This window comes from Sorex araneus, chromosome 2 (genome assembly GCF_027595985.1).
Source record: "Sorex araneus isolate mSorAra2 chromosome 2, mSorAra2.pri, whole genome shotgun sequence".
Lineage (NCBI taxonomy): Eukaryota > Metazoa > Chordata > Mammalia > Eulipotyphla > Soricidae > Sorex > Sorex araneus.
This window is the reverse complement of record NC_073303.1, coordinates 23178447-23204409: the sequence shown is the minus strand read 5'-3', so window position 1 is coordinate 23204409 and position 25963 is coordinate 23178447. Positions and strand designations below refer to the sequence as shown.

General features: G+C 40.8%; 1 protein-coding gene and 1 non-coding gene across 7 annotated transcripts in view; both read left to right on the top strand.

Moving 5' to 3' along the window:
- PHACTR1 (phosphatase and actin regulator 1) overlaps window positions 1-25963 on the top strand; it is a 558044-nt gene that overhangs the window by 2211 nt on the left and 529870 nt on the right. For all 6 annotated transcript variants that reach the window (XM_055125116.1, XM_055125112.1, XM_004619967.2 and 3 more), the window contains one exon: window positions 22577-22723. In XM_055125116.1, coding sequence (XP_054981091.1) covers window positions 22577-22723 — 147 coding nt within the window. The remainder of the gene's footprint in view (window positions 1-22576; window positions 22724-25963) is intronic.
- On the top strand, window positions 6476-6639 carry LOC129402630 (U1 spliceosomal RNA). The gene has a single exon (XR_008628742.1). It is a non-coding gene; the product is annotated as a U1 spliceosomal RNA (small nuclear RNA).

The following is a 25963-nucleotide window of genomic DNA, read 5'->3' as shown; positions in this document are numbered from 1 at the left end:
GAGAAGGGCTTCTCCTTTGTATGGGGCTTTGATCTTAACAGCTGTGTCCACTCAGTTCTCCTGCAGATGCGCAACAATTAGGATCTCTAAATTGATCACCTCTTGGCCTCTTGCTGGGAGGGAGGCAGTCATGTAACATGCTGAGTAAATTCCAACTTTTCCGATGTGGTTTTAAGATAAAAAAAAAAAACATAAAGTAAATAACCAGGACACCCCATTTTGGGTGCAGATGTCTCCTGCAGAGATCTGTTATAAACGGATCCCCCACCTCCTGCACAAATATGGAAGGTAGTATGGATGCTTTTACCTCCCTGAAAAGACCGAATTGTTCACGAAGGCTCCCGAGATGAGGGTCTCCTGACCTAAGTGCTGAAATCCTGCTGAATTAGGGCTTCTGAGTAAAGCTGTGAGCTTCTCCAGCTGCCTTGTCTATTTTAGATGAATGCAGTTACCTACCACCTTAAGGAATTAGCAGTGCACTTGGACAGCAGAAAGGAATGGCTGGTTGTGAAATGTGGCTCATCCGTGCATTTTGTTTGGTTGTTATGTTTTGTTTTGTTGAGGTGCTAGGATGGAAGTTGAGACCTCACACGTGCCTGGCAAGCGCTATGCTGCTGATCTATGCCCCTCGCCCTGTACATTTTATTACCTTCTTCAAGATGGGCAGTTAGGCTCCCGCGGGCTCAATCTCCTGTTCCAGTTTGCAGTTAATGTGTTCTGCCAGCATGTGAGAGTACAGAAAGGAGCAGGAGTCTTTGATGGGCTCTCCTGTCACGCAGGAGATTTTTTTGAAAGCTTGTTTTCTCTTTGCCATGGAGTGTTTGGGCTATCCAGTCAAAGCCACCTGATGGTGGCCAGATCCCAGCTGCCCAAGGAGGGAGTGCCATCCATTTTTCTTAAATGAAAAAGCAGCTGGGTTTCTGGAAGTCAAGGACTGTGCTAAGGAGAGAGGCTGTTTGGGTCACGCTGGCACCTTCCCTGCTAAGAGCCGATGGTACTGCACAAGGGGCACATATAATCGTCTGCCGTGGCTGTTCCTCTGTCTTTTCTGAATTGGTTTCATTTCACTTTCAAGCCAATTTTTCATTGTAGTCTCAAATGCCTGCAAGCCTCCTGGTTCTTTGTTTCCATTTTCCTGGGCTGGATTCAGTCTTCTGAAAGTAAAGGGGAGCTGCAAATTCTGTAGTGGGTTTGCCCAGGTCAGTGTGTACATCAGCAGAGCTTATATTAGCAAGTCAGGTAAAATACAAAGCTCCTCTCAAGCTTCCGGTTGCATGGAACTAACAGAAAACCCCTCTCAGCCACTTAAAGAGACATTAAACTGTTACTGAACTAGGAGAAAGGAGAGACTAGCTAGAGTCACCAGCCTTTACTGGGTTTGCCGCGTAAGGTGGAGATATGAAGCCAAAGGGGTCTGGACGAGGCTCAATCCCATCACCCTCTTGATTTAAGCATTGTTCAGTTGGGTCCTCTCCATTTACATGAGATAATAGGGCTGGGTCATGTCATCCTCCTGAGCTGGTGGAGTGGAGAATGGCAACGGTTTGTGATTACGGTTACCATTCGATTACTTGATTACGATTTATTTTTTTTTACGGTGGAAAAAAATAAAAGCGCCACTCAGCCCTGTAGTTGGAATGGTGTAAGCCATTGAGAATGTAGATGCAGGCCTCTGGAACCAGAGAGGCTATGGGAGGCTTAGAAGACTCAAGCACCTTGGTGGAATGCTTTTACAATTGGGCCAGAACAAAGGATTGGACTATGTAACAGGTGCTGAGTTTTTATTGTCTCTGATAATCCATGGGGGAAGGAAGTCGTGCTCTCATGTCAGAGATCAGAAGAGATAATAGCAGAAAGATTAGGACTTGTATCCAGCTATATCCAACTCAGTAAGTCCACAGGGAATGAAGTGCCCAAATCATACTTCCAGGAGGGAACAGAGGCTCAAACTGACCTGCAAGCAGAGGCTCCAGGCATAGGCCACTAACAGGAAGGTGGAAGTTGCAGCTAGATCTTCTTCCTTTCATGCCCTTTCACTGCACTATTTACCCCACTCCTAAGCACTGTCAACATCCTTGGACATTTAAATCAGCTTCAAAAGGGAAAATTCATTACAAGGTAACTCATTGAATAAAGTCACTAGGCAATTAAATTTATGACTCCTGCTGACAATTTCCCCTCTTCTATCATTTTAAGTAACTCGTGGCATTGGAACCAGGTGCTGTAGGCATTGTTATTTCATAATCATGCACCCTCCCTGTCATCTACATTGTCTCGTTTAACAAAAGGAAACTCTGGCTTTGACAACTGGTGAATAATAGCTCAGTATGCAACTTTCCTCTTCAAGTAGTATTTGGAAATCAAGAGGAATTCATATAACCACCCAATCACTTCTTGCTTCCCAACTCCTTCTAGCATCACCTTTGGCCCATCCTGTGAAGTCTGTCAGAACAGCTGGCTTTTTGATCTTTAATTATACTCGATACCTAAATTCTGAAACTCTGCGAGTTCTCAGCTTGGCCCCCGGAGACAGAGACGTGGGAGGGGGTATCATCAAGTATTGGCAAATCACTGGCAAAGGTCACGAGTCAGACTGTGCTCAGACCTTGGGTCAGTTCAATTTTGGATGCTGAATAGAAGACTTAACTGGTGTCAAATCTCTTGCCATACCTATCCTGAAGTTTATGGACCTTTTTTCCATAGCATTCTAGTCTATATTACATCTAAGATTGCGTTCCATGAATCGGCTTCCACTCACAATGTGCACAAGCTCACATAGATGGTTTCACTTTTGTAAGCCTCAGGTTTCTCATCAAAAGGAGTATACTGCTAGCTCCAAATTCAGAGAAGAAAAATCTTCTCTTAAATACAGGATGTATGTCTATAAAGTTTTTAGAAAATCACTTATACTGACCATTTATTAATGTTGTTATTTTATAATGAGTTATATGTCTAGCTCCACTTGGAAAACTCCTTCAAAATAATTTTTAAGTACTTTCTACTATACTTGATATGCAACAAAAGCTTTCATGTTTATTCAGTGTCTCCGTTGATCTGAAATATTTATATCTAATTACAAAGAGAAACTTGGAGTGTGGAAAAGAACTTTAGGTGATTCAAATATTTAGAAAATAAAACCACTTAGAACCATTAAGAAATTAAAATATTTAAGGCTAAGATGGTTCAAGTAGTAGTGTACATGCCTAATATGTGTACAGCTCTGAATTAATCCCTGGCACTGCATAGCCCCCAGAGCACTGCTGAATGTGACCTAGGTGGCCCCAGCTGGGTAATCCTACAAAATAGCATTTCATAGAAAATAGACTTTGCTTGAAATCGAAGGGACAGATACAATTAATTTTCATATTCATACATAGACCGGAAATGGAAGAATATTATAATTTCACATCTGTTAAGCAAGAAAAAAATTAATCAAAATAGAAAAAATACTGTGGGAGGAATTCAATGCATTACTGAAGTGAATTAACCTTTTAAAACAGATTTCCAGGGGTCTCTGAAGAGTACCACTTAGGAGGACTTTTTAATATATAATCGTCTATGATAACTGAGTTTTTATTCTGCCTTAAAGTGGAATTATGAAAGAAGTAACCACTGAACATTTGCTATGATAAATTGAATCAAGATCAATTCAAAATCTGCTCTGAATATGTTCAGGAAATGAGCACCGAGCTGCACCTTCATTAGGGATCCCTTCCCCTCTCTTCCTTGGATCATTAATGCCTTCTCCAGTCCAGACACTCTTGGCTTCATCTATCTACCAACCAGCTTCCATCACTTCCCTGCCTCCCGCCAGACAAAATGGCAGGTGCGGTAGAGAGCCAGTTAAGTGCTCCTGCCCCTGACCCAGCCAGCCCAGAGGCATGACCTAGGAAAGCTGGCAAAGGCATTTTAGAAGCCTTGCTTAGTGGATGCCAGATTGCCATCCTTCTCTGTGTTAGAAGGAAGATAATCATTTTCTAAAAGGCTTCCTGACTGTCCTTGGGGTCTTCCTGACCGGGATGTAGATCTAGTTTTTATGTGGACCAATAAATCTAATTAGCTCCAAAATAAAAACAAAAACCCGAGATAGGACCAGAGATTGGAAAGCAAGCTGGTCCCCTCCAAGCCGGCCCGATTGCCTCCGGGATTATCCTTTTTTGTCATTTATAGTTTAGTGTCTTCCTACTCGGTGAGACAGTTGGATGGAACTGGCAGGTGCGACCCCTCTGTGTCGTAATCTGTGTCCTAATCTGTTTATCAGTGCTCCTGCTGTTTTCCAGCCCTTTTCTCTGAGAAGTGCTTTGGATGATACTTTCTTCCAAATGCAGTTCCCAGCCTTGCTGGGGGAGCACAAGACATCCCCTCAACAAATCGCTGTTTGTGGTTTGGATATTCTCCCCGCTCTAGCTAGTCAGGAAGCTGCATGCTGTGCTTCACTCACGGGTGACAAGCTAACTACCAAGCCCTCCCTGCTAACATCCCACACACTCCATTTTAGACCTCTAATTGCTCACACCCAGGCTTTCCAAACCTGTGTTTAATACAGGGAACATTTTGTGTGAAGGAGCGACTGAAGGCAAATCAAGAGGAAAAATATTGTGGAAATAACCAGCCTGCCAATTCCGTCCATATGTATGTAGATGGCCAGGAAATCTTCCATGTCTATAGTGTGTCCTTGGAACAAGACTATTATCTGCACACACGCATACAAAAGCCGCATTCTGGGTGCCAATCACAGGCTACCTGAACACAGGTAGCAATGCTCTTTGTGCCTTTGCTCCCAACAAGTATCTGATACCTTTGTACTGTGTGTCAGAGCTTATATGGGGCTTCAAGAAGAGAAAGGATGAGACACAAAGAGAAGAAAATCCTATGAAAAATGCAGTAAAATCATCCCAATGAATTAATAACTCTCATTTGAGAGCTATTTAGGAAACAGAAGCCATTTGAGAAAGTGGATTGAAGATTCAGCTTATACACATCTGCACCATCAATGACTAGTTAGCATACACAAGTAACAGATTCTTGGGGAAAAGTGCTCACACCTCATTACCCAAGCATCCATTTTCTCAAAAACTTCAGAGACGCCCTCAGTGACAGAGCTAAGGCAGGGAAGGGGAGGGTAGCTCATCAAAATCAACTCATGTTCAATATCATTTTCAGCATCTGAATGCATATCTCAGTAATAAATTAGACCCATACTCATATAAAACCCCCAATAAATATTACTTTATTTTTATATCGATTGCTTTTAATAAAAAAAATCCGAGAGGTTATTTTACAGCTCTGTACATCTTTCCATTATAAAAGCAAAACAAAAATAACATTAAATGATTTTATTTTAAAATTCAGAAAAAGCCAAGAATATTCAAATCACATAATGCTCATTCATATTTTACAAAGTTGAAACTGTACCATCTACAAAACTCGGGTGTGAATGAAATGTTTTCAGGTACTGGCCAATGAACATCTTTGTGTTTTAGAGCTTGAAGTAAAACAATCAGAGTTTGAGTTCAGACCATGATTTTCTCTTCCTAGCTGTGACAGATGGCAAGCTAGCTCATTTTTTTCTTTGCCTCAATTTTCTATTTTGAATGAAAATGATTACACTAAGAGTTCTTAACCCAAACCATTATTTGGGGAATTAATTCAAACAAAGTATCATTTCACAAAGTATATTATTTTCAAAGAATACATACATTATCTTTATGAGCATATGTTTATTTTAGAAAATACAAATTAATTTTTATTTAGATATAAAAATTTGCAACCGGACTTCCAACTTATGATATGAACCACTGCTTAGAGCAAAGTGAAGGAATAGGTTGTCTAAAGCCCATTTAAATAAAAATAACCAACAATTCATTGTACACATGACAGTGATTTCAGAATGATGGAAGTTTGTCAATGCTGAACAAATAAATATGAACTATCCACACATATGTAATAAATGCTAGCTCTTTGGTTAATTGTGTTTTGCTTTTGTCAAATCTCAGAAGAAAATGATGACCCCAGCTTCCCCAAAGAATAAGTACTAACCTACCCGAGATTTTAACCCTGGTGTCAAAAATTCATTCCAATTTCAAATCTCTAAGCCCGTTGAAAATGTAAGGTCCTTGTAAAATACAACAACAAGAAAAAGAGTTGGATTTCTTTTTCACTTGAATCGAGGTACTGTGGTTACAATGGTAAAACTTTGATTTTTAAAACAAAATTGTGACCGAATTCCAAAAGCATCTTCTTTATAGCTCCCCCACCTGCTGGATATTTCCTTTTCTCCTGTTCTGGGGAAGCAGGAGCCAAGTGGGACTGAAGTCCCCAGAGTTCCAGCACAACCTCAGTCGTCAGTCTGGCTTCCAGGTGGTGTTTCAGTGAATCAGCACTTACCTAGAAATAATGAAAACAGATGTGGAAGAATTCACTTTCAACGGCATTTCTTTTTATTTTTCTACTTTATTACCTTAAATGAAACATACTATTTACCTGGCAGGGGAGATACCATGACCACAAAGATGGCTTTCCCAGGGTGAGGCTTATCCATTGTGCCCCTGATGTGCTCACCTCTGAGATGTCCCCAAATGTGGGAAAATCGACAGCATAATTTGTGGTAGTGGGGGATTGCATTAACACACTTCTCTGACCAAAAAAATACACCTCCCCTCCAAAAAAAAAAAAAAACCAAACAAACAAACAAAACCCACAAAAGTGTGTAGAAATTGACGTAAGAAAATCATGAAAACAGTGACTGTCGCTTCACTGTTGCTCACCGATTTGCTCCAGCGGGCACCAGTAACATCTCCATTGTGAGACTTGTTACTGTTTTTGGCATATCGAATATGCCACAGGTAGCTTGCTGTGTGGGCGAGTTACTCTCGGTAGCTTGCTGAGCTCTCCGAGAGGGACGGAAGAATCAAACCCGGGTGGGCCGTGTGCAAGGCAAACGCCCTACCACCATGCTATAACTCCAGCCCAAGCCCCTGTAAACCTTAATAACATCATTGCACTATTATTACTAAGATTAAAATGGCAAAAAAAGTATTTGGATTAGTGTATTTTCAATTAATAAAGATTCTCAATAAATGTGATTAAGGAACAATGTGTCACAATAAAGGAAAGAACATTTTAGAGGCTCTTCCTGTTCCTGGAGCTAGCAAATAGCACTGGGCTACACTAGTGAGCGACAGGGACAAATGGAGACATTATTGGTGCCCGCTCTAGCAAATCGAAGATCAGCAGGATGACAAGTGATACAAGTGATTTTGGAGTAATTGTTCCATGTCTTCAAGAAACTCACAAGCACTATACAAAACTCACAGGCTCTATATCACCTTGTCAAAGCAACACTGCACTTTAAAAGGGAAAAGTGAAAGTTAAGAACTTTATGTGAGGGGCTTCCTCTGCATCAGTGCTTGGATGTATTCAGTTTGTTGGTTCATTTTTCAGTCCAACAGTGCTGGGGCCACCAGGGCTACAAATCCTGCAATGCTTAGTGGACTGGCTCATGAGAATTTTTCATGGATGCCTTGATTCATGCCTAAACTTCATCCTGGGATTACAGAAAAAAATGTATTCCTTCCAGAAAGCTAGTACATATAGGTCCTCCATAAAGAGTTCAGTACGACAGTGTCATAAAATGCAAGGTGAAGTTATATCTGAGATTAAAGGAAAAAGCAGGCTTAAGAAAAAAGATGATCTTGAAGTTCAGATTAAGAAATTTGTACTCTATAGAGTAGGGGGGCTGGATAGATAGCACAGCGGGTAGGGCATTTGCCTTGCACGTGGCCGTCCTGGGTTCGATTCCTCCGTCCCTCTCGGAGAGCCTGGCAAGCTACCAAGAGTACCCCGCCTGCACAGCAGAGCCTGGCAAGCTACCCGTGTCATATTCGGTATGCCAAAAACAGTAACAACAAGTCTCACAACGGAGACGTTACCGGTGCCAGCTCAAGCAAATCGAGAAACAATGGGATGCCAGTGATATATAGAGTATTGAATAGAAGATTAGAAGAATTTCTAAAGGTGAAATAAATCGCAGAGTTTCTAGGCCCATTGATCCCTAACCTTGCTACATTTCAGAAATACTTATTGTGTAAGCCCTATGCAGGTGAATCCTGGAATTCCAGTACGGTCTTCTGGGTCTTCCTTATTTTTTTATTTTATTTTATTTTATTTTATTTTTGCTTTTTGGGTCACACCCGGCGATGCACAGGAGTCACTCCTGGCTCTGCACTCAGGAATTACCCCTGGCGGTGCTCAGGGGACCATATGGGATGCTGGGAATCGAACCCAGGTTGGCCGTGTGCAAGGCAAATGCCCTACCCGCTGTGCTATCGCTCCAGCCCCGGTCTTCCTTATTTTTAGGAGGCTTTGTTTTGTTTTGTGTCTCCCATATTCTTCGAAGCAACTAAGATGGTGTCTGAAATCTGGGATCTATAGACTATTCTAGTTCTTAGACTTTTATAAAATAGAGCCGAAGGAGATAAATAAGTAAAATGGAATAAAAACCCAAGATTACATGTAGTAACAGTTCATCGTTATTTGAAAACTAATCATGTGCCAGGGATTCTTGCTTGACTTCAGTCGAACATGGGAAGATATGCAAAAATCAACCCGCATATTCACAAAAATAAATTCTGGGAAGATGTATGTGTTTCTGGGTTAGTAGTCAGGAGGGGATGTCAGTTGTTCTGCCTTCAATTTATATTTAGTTAGGAGAAAGAGTATTCTGGGCATTGTGAAACCATCTGATAATACATGAAAATAGAAGGATAATATATGAGCTACCAGTACATGTTACAGAATAAGAGATAGTTTGTAGATTTGGAAATGGAAAGAAAAGATTAAAATAGAAGGCAGCAGTCAAGGCATGTGAGGGTTTGTGTACTTACGGAATGATAAACCTGAAACTAGTCTACTTAAGAATTTAATGCAGAGGAGATCTGTTGTTAGATTTAACTTTTTTCAAGACTACAAAGATAGAAGACAGATTAGAGGGAGGTAGAGGCAAAATTGAGAACGACCAGGAAACTGCTGCAAACACCCAGAAAGTAAGACAACCTGAAAAGAAAATCGAAAGTGAATTAAACAGGGATAGGGATCTTCAAATATTAAGATTCTCTGGGGTCAGAGAGATTGTACAATGGGTAAGACACTTGCCTTATATGTGTCTGACTTGGGTTCAGTCTCCAGCACCCCTTAAGGTCCCCAGAGTGATCTCAGAGCACTTTAAAGCCAGGATTAAGCCCTGAACACAGCTGGGTGTGACCCAAAAACAAAACAAAACAAAATTAAGATTCTTTACAGATTATGTGGTGGTAATGTGAGTTGACTGAAAAACAAAAGAGAGGCAGCTATATTTTATGAATGATGAAATTTTTCATTAAGAGAGAATAAAAATAGAGAGGGAGAAAGCTAAATTCACTTCATAATTTATTAAATATCATATTGAACTTGGATAGCTTTTAGAATAATAAAACTGATTAGCAGTAAGGAATAAGTTCCGTAAATCTAAAGATTGGTATAAAGATTCGGGGAAACTATCCAAAATTTTTATGTGCCTATAATAATTTCCCTACCAAGCTTTACAGCTGCCACACTATGTGATTCCACTAGATCTATATTTTTCTTGTCCATAGTATTTAGGGGATGCAAATCTTGCTAATGCTATATCTGCTTTTTGAGACTACGAATACAATATTTTCTCCAGAGCACTAATACTTAACATTAATAGTCCATTTGAAATATTTATATGATCTAAGCATTTAATATTACCAACAATATTTCAAATCCTGGCTTGTGTTTTCATAAATCCTGATTTTGGTCATCCAAAGAAATAGGATTTTTTAAAAAAGTTTTCAATGCAGCTCAATCACTTTACAGAGCCATAAACTGCCACAGAACACTTCTGCAAGGGAAGAAGAAAAAGAGATTCAGCTCTAGCTGGATAAAAATAGACCTTACTTTTCTTTTGAACCTATGCAGTAAGATCTTCTGTTCCATTTAGTTGATTATGTACAATTTGGTCACTAAATTTGATAGGTGACAGTCAGAGAAAAAAAACAGCATGGCTTAGCCTAATTTAATCCTTGTCTTTGAAAAGTGAGACTGCAAACATGCCATAGGAGTGACTCTTACATTAGCCTCATATCCTCTGCTAATGCAATAATCTGGGTGGAGGGATAGCAAAGTGGGTAGGTCATTTGCCTTGAATGCAGCCGACCCAGGTTCAATTCCTCCGTCCCTCTCCAAGAGCCCAGTAAACTACCGAAAGTACCCGCCTGCACAGCAGAGCCTTGCAAGCTACCTGTGTCGTATTCAATATGCCAAAAACAGTAACAAGAAGTCTCACAAATGGAGACGTTACTGGTGCCCGCTCGAGCAAATCAATGAACAATCGGACGACAGTGCTACAGAGCTACTGGGAAGCTTATAATCCTAGAACTCCTGGTTTTCTCACCCCATTGTGTAGTACTGTTGCTGATCTAAGCAATACTAGGAAAGGTGTTCTTGAGCCTATATTGGGGCATCTACATATGTTCAAATATTCAGATGCAGAATTTTTCAATGTTATTTTTAAAAGATTTAAAAAATGAGTCATTTTATACCATTGCAATCTTGGGTTCATCTTTATATTTTGTTTTGTTTTGAAGTAATTTACATTTTGTTTGTTTTCTTGGGGACCACACCCGGCAGTGGGTAGGATTTACTCCTGTCTCTGTGTAGGAGTCATTCCTGGTGATGCTTGAGATATCACACACAGTGGCAGGAATCAAATATGAGTCAGCCTTAAGCAAAGCAAGCCCCTAACCCTCTGTACTCTCTCCAGCCCTGAAGTAGAATAATTTTATTTAATTAAATTTACTTTGAGAAATGTGAGGAGGGAGGGAGGGGGAACGAGAGGGGGGAGAGAGAGAGAGAGAGGAAGAGAGACAGAGAAAGAAATAGAGATTTGTTTAAGAGAGAATAAAGACTTCTTCATAGAGGAAAAAAAGCCTAGAAAGGTTATATATAATTTCTTCAAATTGTCTTATCCAAGTGTTTCTTCACTGTCACTGTCATCCCATTGCTCATCGATTTGCTTGAGCAGGCACCAGTAATGTCTCCATTGTGAGACTAGTTGTTACTGGTTTTGGCATATCAAATACACCACAGGTATCTTGCCAGGCTTTGCCACGTGGGCGGATACTCTTGATAGCTTGCCGGGCAACAGAGGTATCGAACCCGGGTTGGCCAAGTGCAAGGCAAATGCCCTACCCACTGTGCTATTGCTCCAGTCCAAGTGTTCAATACACACATAAAAGTTAAACTTGGGTGTTGTGACAGGGGAAAAAGCCTTAGACTCTTTATGGCCCCCTCATATTTTTAATCCTGACTTTTTGATTCTCATGTAGCTTCTCCTTTTCTGAAGGGGATCCACCCTTTTCTGGGTGATGCCTCAGTTTCTGCATCTGGATAGTACCTCATGATCAACTTCATGTTTGTATTTTTGTTTTTACTTAATTTAGATGGAAAATTATCACTGTGGGATGAAGTTGTATCTGTCCCTGGGGTCGGTCAATTTACAAAGGTGAGGGGGTGCAGGGAAAACAATCTGCCTAAATTCCCAATTTCACACATAATATTTGTATAAAACTTTAAAAACATAGATGAACAACGAAACAAAACTCAACCATCTCATTATCTAAAAATAGGCACTGTTTATAACCTGCTGAAAATTCTTCCATTCTTTCTCTTATACATGGTTATATACACCCACACATAAATATATTTTTTGTAACCTAATCAAAGTCCTCATGTTTATTATCTTTAATTTTCTCTGTTTTAAAAAATAAATTGCTCTATATATGGTTTATTCTAGCTGATGTAGGGAATAATCAGACAGGTTTTGGACTTACAGAAAGGGTCAAGAATAGTTTGTTTTTGCCCAAGGAATGAGCTTTTCCAGGTGAGTTTATTTTACTGCCATTATTTATGAGACAAAGTTTCTTACTAATACTCTGTAGTCTGATCTCTGCCATCATTCCATATACAGATTCAATAAAAGTACAAAAAAATTACATACTGAATCTATATGAAGCAAGATTTTGTGTTAGACACATACAGTGAGAAAATGTATTTTTTCCTGTCTAGCATTATTGTGATTAATGCTAGACAGGAATAATCACAATATACTTTAACCAGATTTAGCACTTTGTTGTTTTACATTTCATAGCATTACTTTAGTTACATTGAATACTTAATTGAGAAAGAACTTAATTCAACTGACTTATTTTAAATGTAGTTAAACATACTCAGATAAGAAAGGAAAAGCAAAAGTAAAATAGTTTATGAAATACCTAACATACAGCAGAAACTGGGTATTTTCATTCAAAATCACAAATTTATGATGTATTTATTGTTGTCTACCAATTTAGTGGACAATAAATTGGTCCTGGATAGCAGGACTACAGAACTAAGAAGTAGAGCCACGACACAAACTTAAAAATTTTTTCCACTTTACTTTTCCATATAGCATACCATCTTTCTGAAAAGAAGTGACTAGTCTAAACCAGATAGATAGATGGTGGCAAAATGAGAGCTAGAGGTCTGTCTCTTATTCCTTTTTTTATGTGTTTACTAGTCTGCTATGGTGCTGACTAGATCTCTACATCCTTTTGTATACAGTATTCAAAAGATATTTAAATCCATGGTCTTTGCCTTTAAGTTTACTTCCCAATTACCAAATCTAGCAGTTTGACACCCCAAGTTATGTCCATGTATATGCCATCATTTGATAAGCTGAATATTACTTAGAAATATTGGAACTTTTAGGTTTAAAATTGTGTCATTAATTGTAGCAACACTAGAGAAGACATAACATGTAACAAATACAAAATTAAAGCAATGAGGTACAGCCTTCCCTGGACAAGATCATCTAAATACAATTAGAAACATGACTTGTATGTCTGAACCAAGCATGTTAAACATTTAAGCAATAGAAAGCTATTAGGGTTTATGTCCAACTCAATTCAACATAAAAAGCTTGAAACATATTTTCCTTTTCTGCATCTAGCATGTTTTAGCAGCCAGCCCCCAGGCACTCAGCACAGTGTCTACTTTAAGAAGCTGGGGGGAAAGGAAGCATGAAACATTTGTTGCCCGCCTACCATTTGCCAGGCTCTGTGTTAGGTGTTTTACATTTATTACATAATGTTTTATTCTCCCAAAGCCCAGTAAGAGTGTTTTATTTGTTTCTAGTTTATATATAAAGAAACAAGATCCGACCTGGAGAGTTCACTTTTCTCCCCCCAAGATTCACTAAGCATCAAACCTAGAAATTATGTCAAGGTTCATTTCAACTGAATTGTAAAAATAGTTTTAAAATAAAAATATATTCTTGATTTCCTTCACCAAAGATTTCACATAAATTCCCTATTTGAATCCTCACAGAAACTCAAGAGTTAGGTACTATGCAAGAGCCACTTTATAGATACACAAGAAGTGACTTGCATAAATTCATATGACTATTAATAATGAAATTTGGATACAAACTCAAGAAGGCTAACTTCAATACCTGTGCCATTGTCTCTTAATTCATATTGTCTGGAAAGAAAACATCTACACTGTCAAGTTTACATACTCACACAAAATGAAAATTGCAAGTGCCACAGGTAGACAGATATATTTATTAAAGGATAATACTATATTCTCATAAAGGTGTGATGTTTAAGATGGGAATAAAAACATTGTAGTCATAAATTCTGGGCAGAGATTAGATATGCATAGGTAGGGAGGTGGCAGGGCAGGGGGAGAATTAAGGATTTTCCAGTGGGAAAATTCATACTGTCATTCGACAATTTTTTCTTAGTTCTTGTTTGACTCCTTATCTTACATTTGTGAATTTGTCCATCAAACTGACAAAAATGTAGCTTTTCTTACAGAACTAAGTGGCAACTAAGCAGGTGTGATTGAGGCTCTGAGTCCACTGAGAATCCACTTGGATTACTTATCTAGGGCTGTGCATCCAAGTACCCGAAGGTGTAGTTAGCAGTTTATCCAACATTCATTATCTTTCTGTGTCTGTGGACCAGAAGTTTAAGATCTAAGCAGATCATTCTGAGTGAGCATCTGAGGTAAAACTCCTCACTTTGGTCAGGGCTATCGTCATCAATATAGATGGGCTTACGATGCAGCTCACAAACACGACACTCAATTAACTGGAGACCTCAGTTCCATGCCTCCTGAGCCTCTTCAAGTCATCTTGGGTGTCCTCAGGGCATTTAGTCCTAAAGCAAGAGGTTCAAGACAGGAGTCACAATGCATTGTATGAAGTAATGCACTATGACTTCAACTGAATTCTAGTGGATACTGAGAGCAACCTTGAATCACTGTGGGAGGTGGTACAAGGCCAGGATTTTAAACATTTGGGAATCAATAGGGTTCTTCAAAGATGGCTATGCAATGCAGAAGATATTATGAGACCATGAAAAATGTCTCAGAGGTCACTCCCTCCTGGTGGTGCTCAGGGCTGGCGGCTACTGAATCTGGATTGACCACAAATGAAGCAAATGCCCTGTCTGCTGTACTGTCCCTCCAGCTCTGAGAACATAAAATTTTCAAAAGCGACAAAGAACATGACTCTTATACATAAACACATTTTGTTAATATGTCTCATATCTATGCATAATAATTTGGCACAGTTTTGCACAAACCAATATGCAAATTGCACAAACCAATCCTTCTAAAAGCCACTGTTAGGATAACTATGAACTATTCTTGCATCCTTTTTTCTCAAATTTATTTAAGCAAAGCTGGAATTGCACCTTAAAGAAATATTTTAAAAGTAATGTTAGTATTAGACCCATTAATGTAGGATACAAGGCTTGCCAGAATGCTCAGACATGGAACCATCACATTAGAAAACCTCCACCTTTGGAACATAAATACAAAAGTTGTGATCTTCAGATTTCCATAGTTACTTGAATACATAGTGTGTTTTCAATTTCTTTAAATTACACTTTTATCTATTATGTTTCTTCCTCTGCCTACTATGGGTTTATGTTTCATTCTTTTTCCAAATCCTTAAAGTAGCATTTTAGATTGTAGAACTAAAATCTTTTTGTTTCTCTGATGTAGGCAGTTTGCTGTAATTTTCTCATTAGTGAGTGATAGCACAGCTGGTAGGGCGTTTGCCTTGCATGAGGCCAACCCGAGTTCGATTCCTCTGTCCCTCTCGGAGAGCCTGACAAACTACTGAGAGTATCCCGCCTGCACGGCAGAGCTTGGCAAGCTACCTGTGACATATTCAATATGCCAAAAACAGTAACAACGAGTCTCACAATGGAGATGTTACTGGTGCCCGGGGGATCAAATCTATGAACAATGGGACAACAGTGCTACAGTGCTTTCTCATTAGTACTGACATGCCTACATATTGGTTGCATTGTCTTTTGATGATCAGAAGTTTTTTATTTCGATTATACTAATATGCCCATCTATTTTATGATTGTTATCATATAGTACTATCTTAAAATCTTTGCTGATGTCATAGAATATTTCCATATGAAGTAGTTTTGTCTGGAAGCTTTAGTACACACTCTTAACATTTGGGTCCATATTCCATTTGGAATTAAATTTTGTAAATAGTATGAAGTAGAGATTAAGGATTTTTTTACTTCTTATCTGGATAGGCAATTAATCAATCTTTTCCCTTCATTACTGCAAAAAAACTCTTGGTTGATTCTATCTTCTATTTTTATCATTATATTGATCTTACCTTTTTGAATTATCCATTTTTATGATAATTTTTATATATTAAATTATAAATATTTCAGCTACTTTTTTGTGATGATCAGAATATGTTGGTCTTATCCACCTTAAAGTGTATGTAAGATTTTAATCAGCTTATCAAATTTACAGAAAAGTTAAGATTTTGATTGGCATTGTGTTCAAGATATAGATCAATTTGAAGAGGCTGATATCTTTTATTTCTTCTTTAAACATTTTTTATTGTAGTCATACTTTACAACTTAACAATACTGTCTAAAATAGTTTTACACATACAACATTCCAATACCAACACACCCTCCCTCCACAGTGTCCATTATTTACCTCTACCACTGTCTCAAGCGATAGCACAGTGGGTAGGGTGTTTGCCTCACATGCAGCTGACCCGGGTTCGATTCCTCTGTTTCTCTCAGAGAGCCTGGCAAGCTACCAAGAGTATCCCACCGGCAGGGCAAAGCCTGGCAAGCTACCTGTGGCGTATTCGATATGCCAAGAACAGTAACAACGAGTCTCACAATGGAGACATTACTGGTGCCTGCAAGAGCAAATTGATGAATAATGGGATGACTGTGCTATGACAGTGTTACCATGATACCACTGTCTCAAAGTCCCACCTACCCTCAACCCAATAACCTGCCCCATCCCCATAACTCACTAATACGGTAAACTCTGTTCTGTAGAACAGTTCTAAGATTCTGTTGCCTTTGGTTTTGTTATCACTGTACTAAACTTCTTTATAGCTCACAGATGAGAAAGGTCATTCAGTCTCTGTCACTCACTTACTGATTCCACTCAGCATGATACCTTCCATGGCATCCAGACCGTGGCAATTTGCATGTATTCATCTTTTCTTGGTCAGAGTCATATTTCATTGTGTATATAGACCACATAAAGCTTTTAATCCATTCATCTGTTCTTGGAAACTTGGGGTTATTTCCAGATTTTGACTGCTGTGAATAGAACGCCAATAGAGTTTATGGGTCCATGGGAATAGATGCCCAGAAATCAGATTCCTGAGTCATATGGAAGCATAATTCTTAGGTTTTTGAGAATACCAATATTGTTTTCCAGAAAGACTGAACCACTTGAATTCTCATCAACATTGAGGGATCATTTTTCAGCACATCTCTGCCATCCTATTGATTTGTGTCAGTCTACAGGTTTGAATGATATGTTACTATTGTTTTGATTTACATTTCCCTGATGACCAGTGATTTGGAGGAGTTTTTTATATACCTGCTGGCCATTTGTATATTTTCCTAAAAAACTTTCTATGCATCTCTTCTTATTTCTTGGACGGGGCTGATTTTGTTGTTGTTGTTGTTATTAAGATGGTTATTGTTGCTTTGGGGTCACACCCAGTAGTGCTTAAGGCTTACTCCTGGCTCTGCACTCAGGGATCACTCCTAGCTGGGTTCAAGGGAACATATGTGGTGCTAGGATTAAACCCAGGTCAGCTGTGCGCAAGGGAAGCTCCCTATCCACTATACTATAGCTCTGGCCCTTGCTTTATTTTTTAATCACTGTGAGACATACAGTTACAAAGTTGTTCATGATTGGGCTTCTGCCCCCGTTTTTAAGTTTCATCAGTGTTAAGTATTAACAGTTTTGTTGCTGTTTTGCCAGTGTTATTATTACTAAGTTTTCCCAGATATATCATGAGATGTATCTTGGATTGTGCCTTTTCAGCAATGTCTTTCAATCTATGATCTATCCTATTATTTTTTATATTGCCTTAATTTCTTTTAGAAATATTTAATAATTTTTACATAATGCTTCTGCTTACCTTTTGTTAGGATTATTCACATGTCTGGGATGGTATTTATACTCTTATAAATGTTATTTTAAAAATTATGTTTTCTGATTTTGCTACTATATAGAAGCAAAGTTGGTATTCTATACTGACGCTGTATCCAGTGACATAAATTCATTTACTATTTATAAACTCGTCCATCGAGTCTATAGTTATATTATCATCACATGTATGACAAACCATTTTTTGTTTGTTATATAGTCATTATGCACTGTAGCTCTGTCCTCCCGTTGTTCACCAATTTGCTTGAGTGGGCACCAGTAACCAGTAACCATTGTGAGACTTGTTGTTACTGTTTTTGGCATGTTGAATACGCCACGGGTAGCTTGCCAGGCTCTGCTGTATAGTCACTATACCTTTTTAAAGTTCTATAATTTCCTATGGTCCTTACCTCAACCCCTCATACAATGTTAAATACAAGTGGTAAGAGTGTGTATAGTTTGGAGTCTTTTGAAAATGTAGGTATCCAGACTTTGTCCTCTTAAATTCTGATTTATTAAGCTTCTTTGGGGAGACTAGAAAAATAAAACTACAATTTACACATTCCAACTGATATTGATTTAGAAATTTTCTAAAAACATACCTACAGAAACCTTTAGAGGATTGACTTAATTTACCTGAAGACTCTTCCTGATTGTGGAATAAAATTATACTCCTTCTACTTGCATGTTTACTTCCATTCTCTTAACATAACAAGTACGAGTTCAAACACTGTGTTGTGTGTTTGTGTGTTGTACTGAGAACTCTATTGAGTTGCTTCTCTTTCTGTGGCTCTAGCTTTGGCATGGTTTGCATGCAAGAGTCATTATTAAAATGTCAACGGCCTTTAGAAAAGAAAAGTTAAAGAGCTTTTCTTTCCATTCATTTTTTTCACATTAAAAAAGAAACGAACCTTAAAAGACCCAGAAAAATAAAATATATATTTGGAACTTGACACAGTTATAGTTGGATTAGTTCCTTTCTATATACACATCCATATCAACACATGCATAAACACAAAGAATCATAAGCCGGTTGCCATATGTACACCACATGAATGAAATAATGTGAGTAAAATCATTCTAAATGATGAACACTGACATCACATATACTTGAATACAATAAAATTTCTTGGGAGAAGTATGGATAACATGTGGCTTCCTTAAAATAATTGCTTACAAATAAAAGGAACAAAGAGTTTTTGTAGATTTAAAGAAGGATATCACAAGTGTTTATGAATAGAAGTTGAGAAATAGTATAAGCTGCATGTGTTCATAGTGCATTTTACCTAGGATGAAAATTAAAACAAGGTTATTTGGGATCTGCATTTTTTATGACCGTGGTTACTTGACCTATCCTGGTAAAATGTCTCTCTTGCCCAGTGTTAGTTGATGAGGTACTGGATGTTTGGTTAAATAGTTTCTCTCTTTTTTATTCACATTCTAGAGTATTTTCCCTGATGTCACTCAGTCAGGATTTTTATGATAAGAGATCTTGTGTATGAAAGGCAAACTAGAGAAAGAAAAATGTGGAAACACTGGAATAAGCCCACAAAAGTCAATCTTCCCAATAGGATAATAAGACATATGAAATAAAATTTACTTTGAAGGGAATATGAGAGGACTGAAGATAGATGTGAGAAAGAAAAGAGAAAGTGAAAACAAAATGGGAAATACTGATGAGATAAAGATAGCATTAATTGAGAGAACTATGTACCCCAAATAGATAAAAGTTTAAAAAAGGACCATTCTAGAATATAAAGATAGATGTTTGATGACATTTTTATTAAAAGATATTTATGTTTAAAATTATTTCAATGGCAAAATAGTTTAGAGTATACTACAAGAAAGTCTATTTAAACCTCTTTGAATAGAGGTAAACCTAAAAAGATAGGAATGTTTGGCTCCTAATACTCTAACATTCTGAACAAATAAGAAGTATATTAAAAGACATACTTTTTTACATCATTAATAATTAATATATAAAATAAAAGAGAGAAAACTAAAGCTAGGTATTTCTTCAAATGAAAACTTCTTAAGCAAAACTGGTGAATGAATATATAAGAGCATGGAGAATGCTGAAGGTTTTAAACTACCAAAGCACTACATTCATTCAAATAATTATTAAAATTTATTTGTTTACTTTTTACATACATCTTGTAATCAATATCAAATGAAATAATCATAGTTGGTTTGTGATATGATTAGTAACCAAATAGCTTTTATTTTTATGTTTCATTTTATGAATCTAGCGCTCCTTTTCCTTTTTTTTTATCATATCCAATGATGCTCAGGGGTTACTCCAGGCTTGGCATTCAGAGACCACTCCTGGCAATGCTCAGGGGACCATATGGGATGCTAGAGATTGAACTCAGGTTGGCTGCATGCAATGCAAGCCCCCTACCTGCTCTTCTATCACTCCAGCCCCATTAGACACTCCACTTATATCACTCAGGATAGAAACATTTATATATTAGAACTTTTAAGTCACTGTGATTTATGATTTTATTCTTTTCTCCATTTCCATCTTTCTCTTCCCCTTCTGTTTTTATTCAAAAATATTTATTGAGCATTTACTATGTACTGAGATCATGTCATAGACTAATGGACTACTATCCATCATTACTGATGAAAAGCCTGTGAAATTTGTAGGGAAGAAATCTTGGTGTACAACATGTGCAAAGGTGCTCTGTTGGATAGCTCCAAGCAGACCAGTGGTAGATATTAGGAGTTGAGCTCTGAAAGACGGATTAAAAAGCAGGTTGCGAAGGCTTCAGAACTTTAAGATAAAGAAATTCAAATGAACATGCTGAGAACTAACCAACAATTACAAGCTAAATGCTTAGTGCAAGAAGTGTAAGGGAGGGCTGGAACGATAGCACAGCGGGTAGGGCGTTTGCCTTGCATGCGGCAGACCCAGGTTTGATTCCCAGGATCCCATATGGTCCCCCGAGCACTGCCAGGAGGAATTCCTGAGTGCAGAGCCAAGAGTAACCCCTGTGCATCTCCGGGTGTGACCAAAAAAGCAAAAACAAAAACAAAAAGAAGAAGGAGAAGTGTAAGGGAGATCATTCAAGGACAGAATACCACAACATTCAGAGCAGCCAAGAAACACAGGGAGTCAACAGTTACAAAGACACTCAACACCTTGAAAGGCAGTGACTCTGAGTGGTTTGGACAAATTCTGTTGGTACAGTTGGAAAGAGGAGATTGAGAGTCAAAATAGTGTCTGCAGAGCCAAGAGTCCTGCAGGTAAATTCTTTGAACCCTGAACTGGGGTGGAGGGGAGGGAACAAGGTGGGAAGGGGTGGTAGGAGATTGTCTGGTAAGGATTATGGAAGCAGTGATGTCAAGGATAAATCTACATTTCCTCAGAGAGTGTTACTATCTGCTCAAGAAAGTGTTACTACCAATGGAGAAGTTAAAAACTTGAGTCTGACAGGGTCCAGGATAGGAAAACTCGGAACTGACAAAGAGAAATAGAAAAGCCGTGAGAACTGACCCGTGCAGTGCTTCTTCCTCAGAGGCTGAGGGGCATGGCTTGACACTGAGATTTTCTTTGTAGCACCGAGGGAATCCAGTTCACATTGATCCTGGTACTCCAGGTGGTTCTTAGTAGAAAGAAGAGTGGCAACATCAGGCCACAAAAAGGCCAAGTGACTGAAGTGGTAGAAAGCCAAACATGAAAGAATGGAACCCATCAATAGGTTAGCTAGGAGCATGGAACCACTCCCACTCGTGCTTTAGAAACCACTCCAAGCTCTGCTGTGTAACACGGGGAGGCTGCAGTTCAAAGGAGGAATCTCATGCACCCTTGAGCATCCCATTATCTGCAGAAACATTGGTGCAAGGTCATAGAGAGGATAACCCTGATTTAACCACAGTGAGCCGGGTTACAGAAAGGACAGGTCCAGCCCAATGATGTAACTTGTTTTCCAAGTCATTGTATAGAGTTGCTACTTTGGGCCACACCCACTGGCCCTGGGGGACTAATTCTGGCTGTGCGCTGAGAGGACCACCCCACATGGTGTCTAGAAAGGTGCAGGGATGGGAGTAGACTTTTCTCATCTTGCCAAGAACGAGGGTTTATGCACACATCGGAAAGTTAGTGGGTGTGGAAAGAGTTCAGCCTGAGCACCAGAGCCTGCATTCCAAACAGCAACTCTGGACTCCTGATCATCCCGCTGCTCTCAAACTTTCAAACTTTCAGCTCCTCCTGACTTCCCACCTCTCGCACTCCCGGGAGGACCCAGCAAGCGAGAGCTTTGGAGGAGTTTTGGTCTGGTTCTCTCCCTGAGGTGGGAAGTGGGAGCAGAGGTGTACCTCAAGTGCAAAGCCCTCCCTTACACCCGACCAGCGGGTCCTGCACCGGCTCCCTGGGAAAAACGGTTGCATGCAGCCCCGCTGCAGCTGGGATGCCTTAGCCTTGGACCCAGGCTCGCGGTGGGACGCGGGGTTTGGGGGGGAGACCGTGCACTCGCAGAGCCCAGCGTGCATGTGGCGGGAGAGGGCCCGTGCTGACGGCGCAGCTTGGCTTGGGCGCCTTCCCTTTCGCATCAGCCTATCTGTGCCAAGAGCTGGAAAACTGGGGCTGCAGGCGGGAGGGAGGCAGGGCGTCGGTGTGGAGAGCACTGACCCGCGCGCCCCGGGGCCGGGAGAGGCGTGAAGGGGAGCCCAGGGCGCAAGCCAGGGGGAGCCCGCTCTCTGCTCCAGTCCACCAATCCTTAACGGATTTTCTCTCTCTCCCCCTCACCCCTTCTCTTCTTCGCTTTGCTCCCTTTCTTTCTCTCTTCCTCGTTTCCCCCCTCTCTTTTCCCTCTCCCTCCCCATCCCCCTTTCCCTCTCTCTCCCCTCCCCCTCTCCCCTCCCCCCACCCCTGTGTGTCTGTGCCTGTGTCTGTGCCTGTGTGTGTGTGTGTGTCTCGTGTGTGTGTCTGTGTCTGTGTGCGCGCCTCGTCCTCCCCCTGCGCCCCTCGCCGCCTCCCCCCCCCCACCATCTCTGGGCGTCTGCTCCTCGCTCCCAGCTCGCCGGGCGACCCTGCTCCTGCCTCCCACGTTAATGGCGGCATCTTCCGAGGACGATATTGACCGGCGGCCCATCCGGAGAGTCCGCTCCAAGAGCGACACGCCGTACCTCGCCGAGGCCAGGATCTCCTTCAACCTCGGGGCAGGTAAGGACGCGGCGGCGCGCGCTCGCCCCAGCCCGCGGCTGCACCTCCGCGCCGGCCGGCTCCGCACCGCCCCCCCCCTCCACCTCCACCACCGCACCCCACCCCTCGCCCCTGCTGGGGTGCCCCCTCCCGGCAGGGCCCTCCCTGCGGGCCCCCCCCCCCCCGCTGCCCCGCCGGGCTCCGAGCTCCTGCTCGACTCTTTCTCTTTGTGTAAGGAGTGTGTGCATGTGTGTGCGTGTGCGTGTGCATGTGCGTGCATGCGTGCGTGCGTGTGTGTGTGTGTATGTGTGTGTGTGTGTGCGTGCGCGTGTGTTGCAGAGGTGTGGGGGGAGGGCCGTGCACGGAGCTCTCCATCCATCCAGGAATTACACACGGGCTTTCCCTTGCCTTGAAGAGAGGAAAGTGGTGTCACGGATAACAATGATCACAGGAATAACCCAGAGCTGGGTCAGCGTGTGAGCGAGCGCGCTGCTGCCAGGGGGCGGGGGGGGGGGGGGCGGGGGGGCGGCTGCTCCGGGGCTGAGACCTCGCGGGCTGGCGGCGGGGTTTTTACTACGGGGTGGAACTTGTTGGAGACATTCAGACTCCTGTGGTTATTCTAGGGGGTTGTCCCAAGGCTCAGGGCCGGATAGAGTGGGGAGGAGGTTGCTCGTTTGGAACAAGATCTAGCCCTGCAGCAAGCAGTTTGTGAGAAACCATGGTAATAATAACGGGGGTTTATAGGGTACACCCGAGGTTCTTTGACGGTGCCATTGGAACTGGGGTCCGGAGTGGCCCAGATGGGATTAAGCGAAAAGAGTAACTGAGGTGAAAGAGAGAGGGAGGAAAGGAGAAAGGAAGGTAGAAAGGAAGGAGAAGAAGGGAGGGAAGGAAGGAATGAAGAAAGGGAGGGAAGTAGAGAGGGAGGATGGAAGAGGGAGGTTAGAAGGATGGAAAGCAAGAAGGAAGGGAGAAAGGGAGGGAAGGAAGAATTGGAAGGAGGAAGGAAGGAATAGAAGGAGTGAAGGAAGGAAAAGAAGAAATAAGGATGGAAAGAAGGAAGGAATGGAGAAAGGGATGGAAGGAAGGATTGGAAGGAAGATGGGAGGAATGGAAGGAGTAAAGATGGTAGGGGAGAAGTTAGGATGGAAAGAAGGAAGGAATGGAGAAAGGGATGGAAGGATCGGAAGGAGGATGGAAGGAATAGAAGTAAGAAGGGAAGGAAGAGAAGGATGGGAAGAAGGAAGGAATAGGTGGGAGGAAAAAAGGAAGGAAAAAGGGAAGGGAAAGAGGAAAGAAGAAAAAATGGCAGGCAGGAAGGAAGGGAGAATGGAAGAAAGAGAAGGATTGGAGGAAGGGAAGGAGGGAATTAGTGAGTGAGGAAGGGAGGGAGCATTTAGGTGTAGCCAAAATTGCTAAAGTCAAAATTGCTTTAGTTGAGACTGCCTGATTAAAAGTTATTACCTGATTACCTGATTGGAATCTGGTTTCTGGTTACCTGATTAGAACTTGCCAACATCTGCTATCTATGGCCCCTCTAGAATCACAGGAAAATCTCACCCCTGTTACTAGTAGCAGGAGCAACAGGGTCACTGGGTAGAAGTTGTTCCACCACTAGTTTCCAGTACTGTCTTTTCTGAATGATTCCTAAGTTTTCACTCTGGCTGTCCCACTTCCTTTCAAGAGTTGCTAGGTTTTCTGACAACTCCAGTGCAAAAAGAGAGACCATTTTCCTGAAGATCCTCCTTCAAATGTACTTAAAACCTAACTGATACTTTTTAACTGTAGGAAAATAAATCCACTGAAAGAGTGGAACGGAACCAAACAGCGTGTATATGTGTGTAAATGTGCATATTATTGCAAAGAGCACCTTCAGATAATGAGTGTTTTATATGCAACTGAGAAAATTGGGCAAAATAGAAAACTGCAAAGAAAAGACAAGTGCCTCAGCAACTTTTTCTTCAAGATTGGAAGAATGGCAACTGAATAGCCAGAGTAGTCAAGTTCCTTGGAATGTAGTTTTTCCTACCTTTGTGGTTTGGAAAATTTTTATCATGCATTTCCTTAGGATGCCTGAAAATTTTGTCTCTGGATTGGGGGCTGTAAACAAAGAGACTTCATTGGGAAAGTTTTGATGTTTTGTGTGGGTGCTCCCCATGGTATCATTTTGGACCTGTTGGTCCTGCATGCTTATGTTCAGTTACAAAGAATAGTTGATCTTGAAAAAGAATGAAAAGGGTTTTGTTTCGGATAGAGATTTTATTTTGTCATCTGGTTAAATTAGGAATTATTTCATTTACCCCTGAGTTTAAAACTGTGATCAAGAGGCTGAAAAGCTAATAAACAGGTAGCTGACCTGGGTTAGATCCTAGCACCTGGTGTGTCCGCAAACCCAAATATAAAATAAAACTCTGGTCTGTTCTCCTAATACTTAGGTCAGGAGGAAAGGTGACAAACACATTGGTAATAGAAGTCATTTATTCCCTCCAAGTGCTTTTACAATAGTACAATTAATACAGTACAAAAAAAAAACCGCCCTGAGTTTCAAAGTTTCAACTACTTCAAGTGATGTTGAGCCCTTTTGCCATCAGATTAAACCCAGTGATCTGTAATCACTTTTTTTGGATGAACTTCTCTAGAAGCGCTCAATGACTTCTATAGGTCTCTTGAAATACCTCTAGAAGCAACGTGTCGAGAAAAGACACTCATGACAAAGAGATGCAGTTGACAGAGTCTTGGTAAAACAGAGACCAAAGCCACTCAGGCACTGTGGTGCTGCGCGGGGAGCTGTCCTGTCTCCGTGGTGCTGAACTAGACCATGTGACAGAGACGTGCTTGTGAGCTGGACAGAGGAGGGAGAGATGCTCAGGCGATGAGACAGAAATCCCAGTGCAAACGCCAAAGATTTAGCTTCGGAAAGTTTTTTATCCCTGCCCACCTACATTTGCCGCCTGTTTACTACGCCTCACGCCTACTCCTCCACTACTCCAACGGATGGTTTTGCTTTAATTTTGCGCCGGCTGCTCACTCCTGGGGCTTTGTTTATTTTCCAGCTGGTTTCTGGTTGCTTTCCTGACATACTAAGATCCGCTCGCAGATGTGCCTTTCCCCCGCGTTTAAAGTAATTGTAACCCCTGGTTTTAAAATCAAACAGCCTTGTTTATCTCCTTGAGCAGCAAGTTGTAATTAAACTATTAGGGTCATTATCAGAGTTGTTGAACAGAGGAAGTTGCCTGTTCTGGATAGATTACATAATTTGGG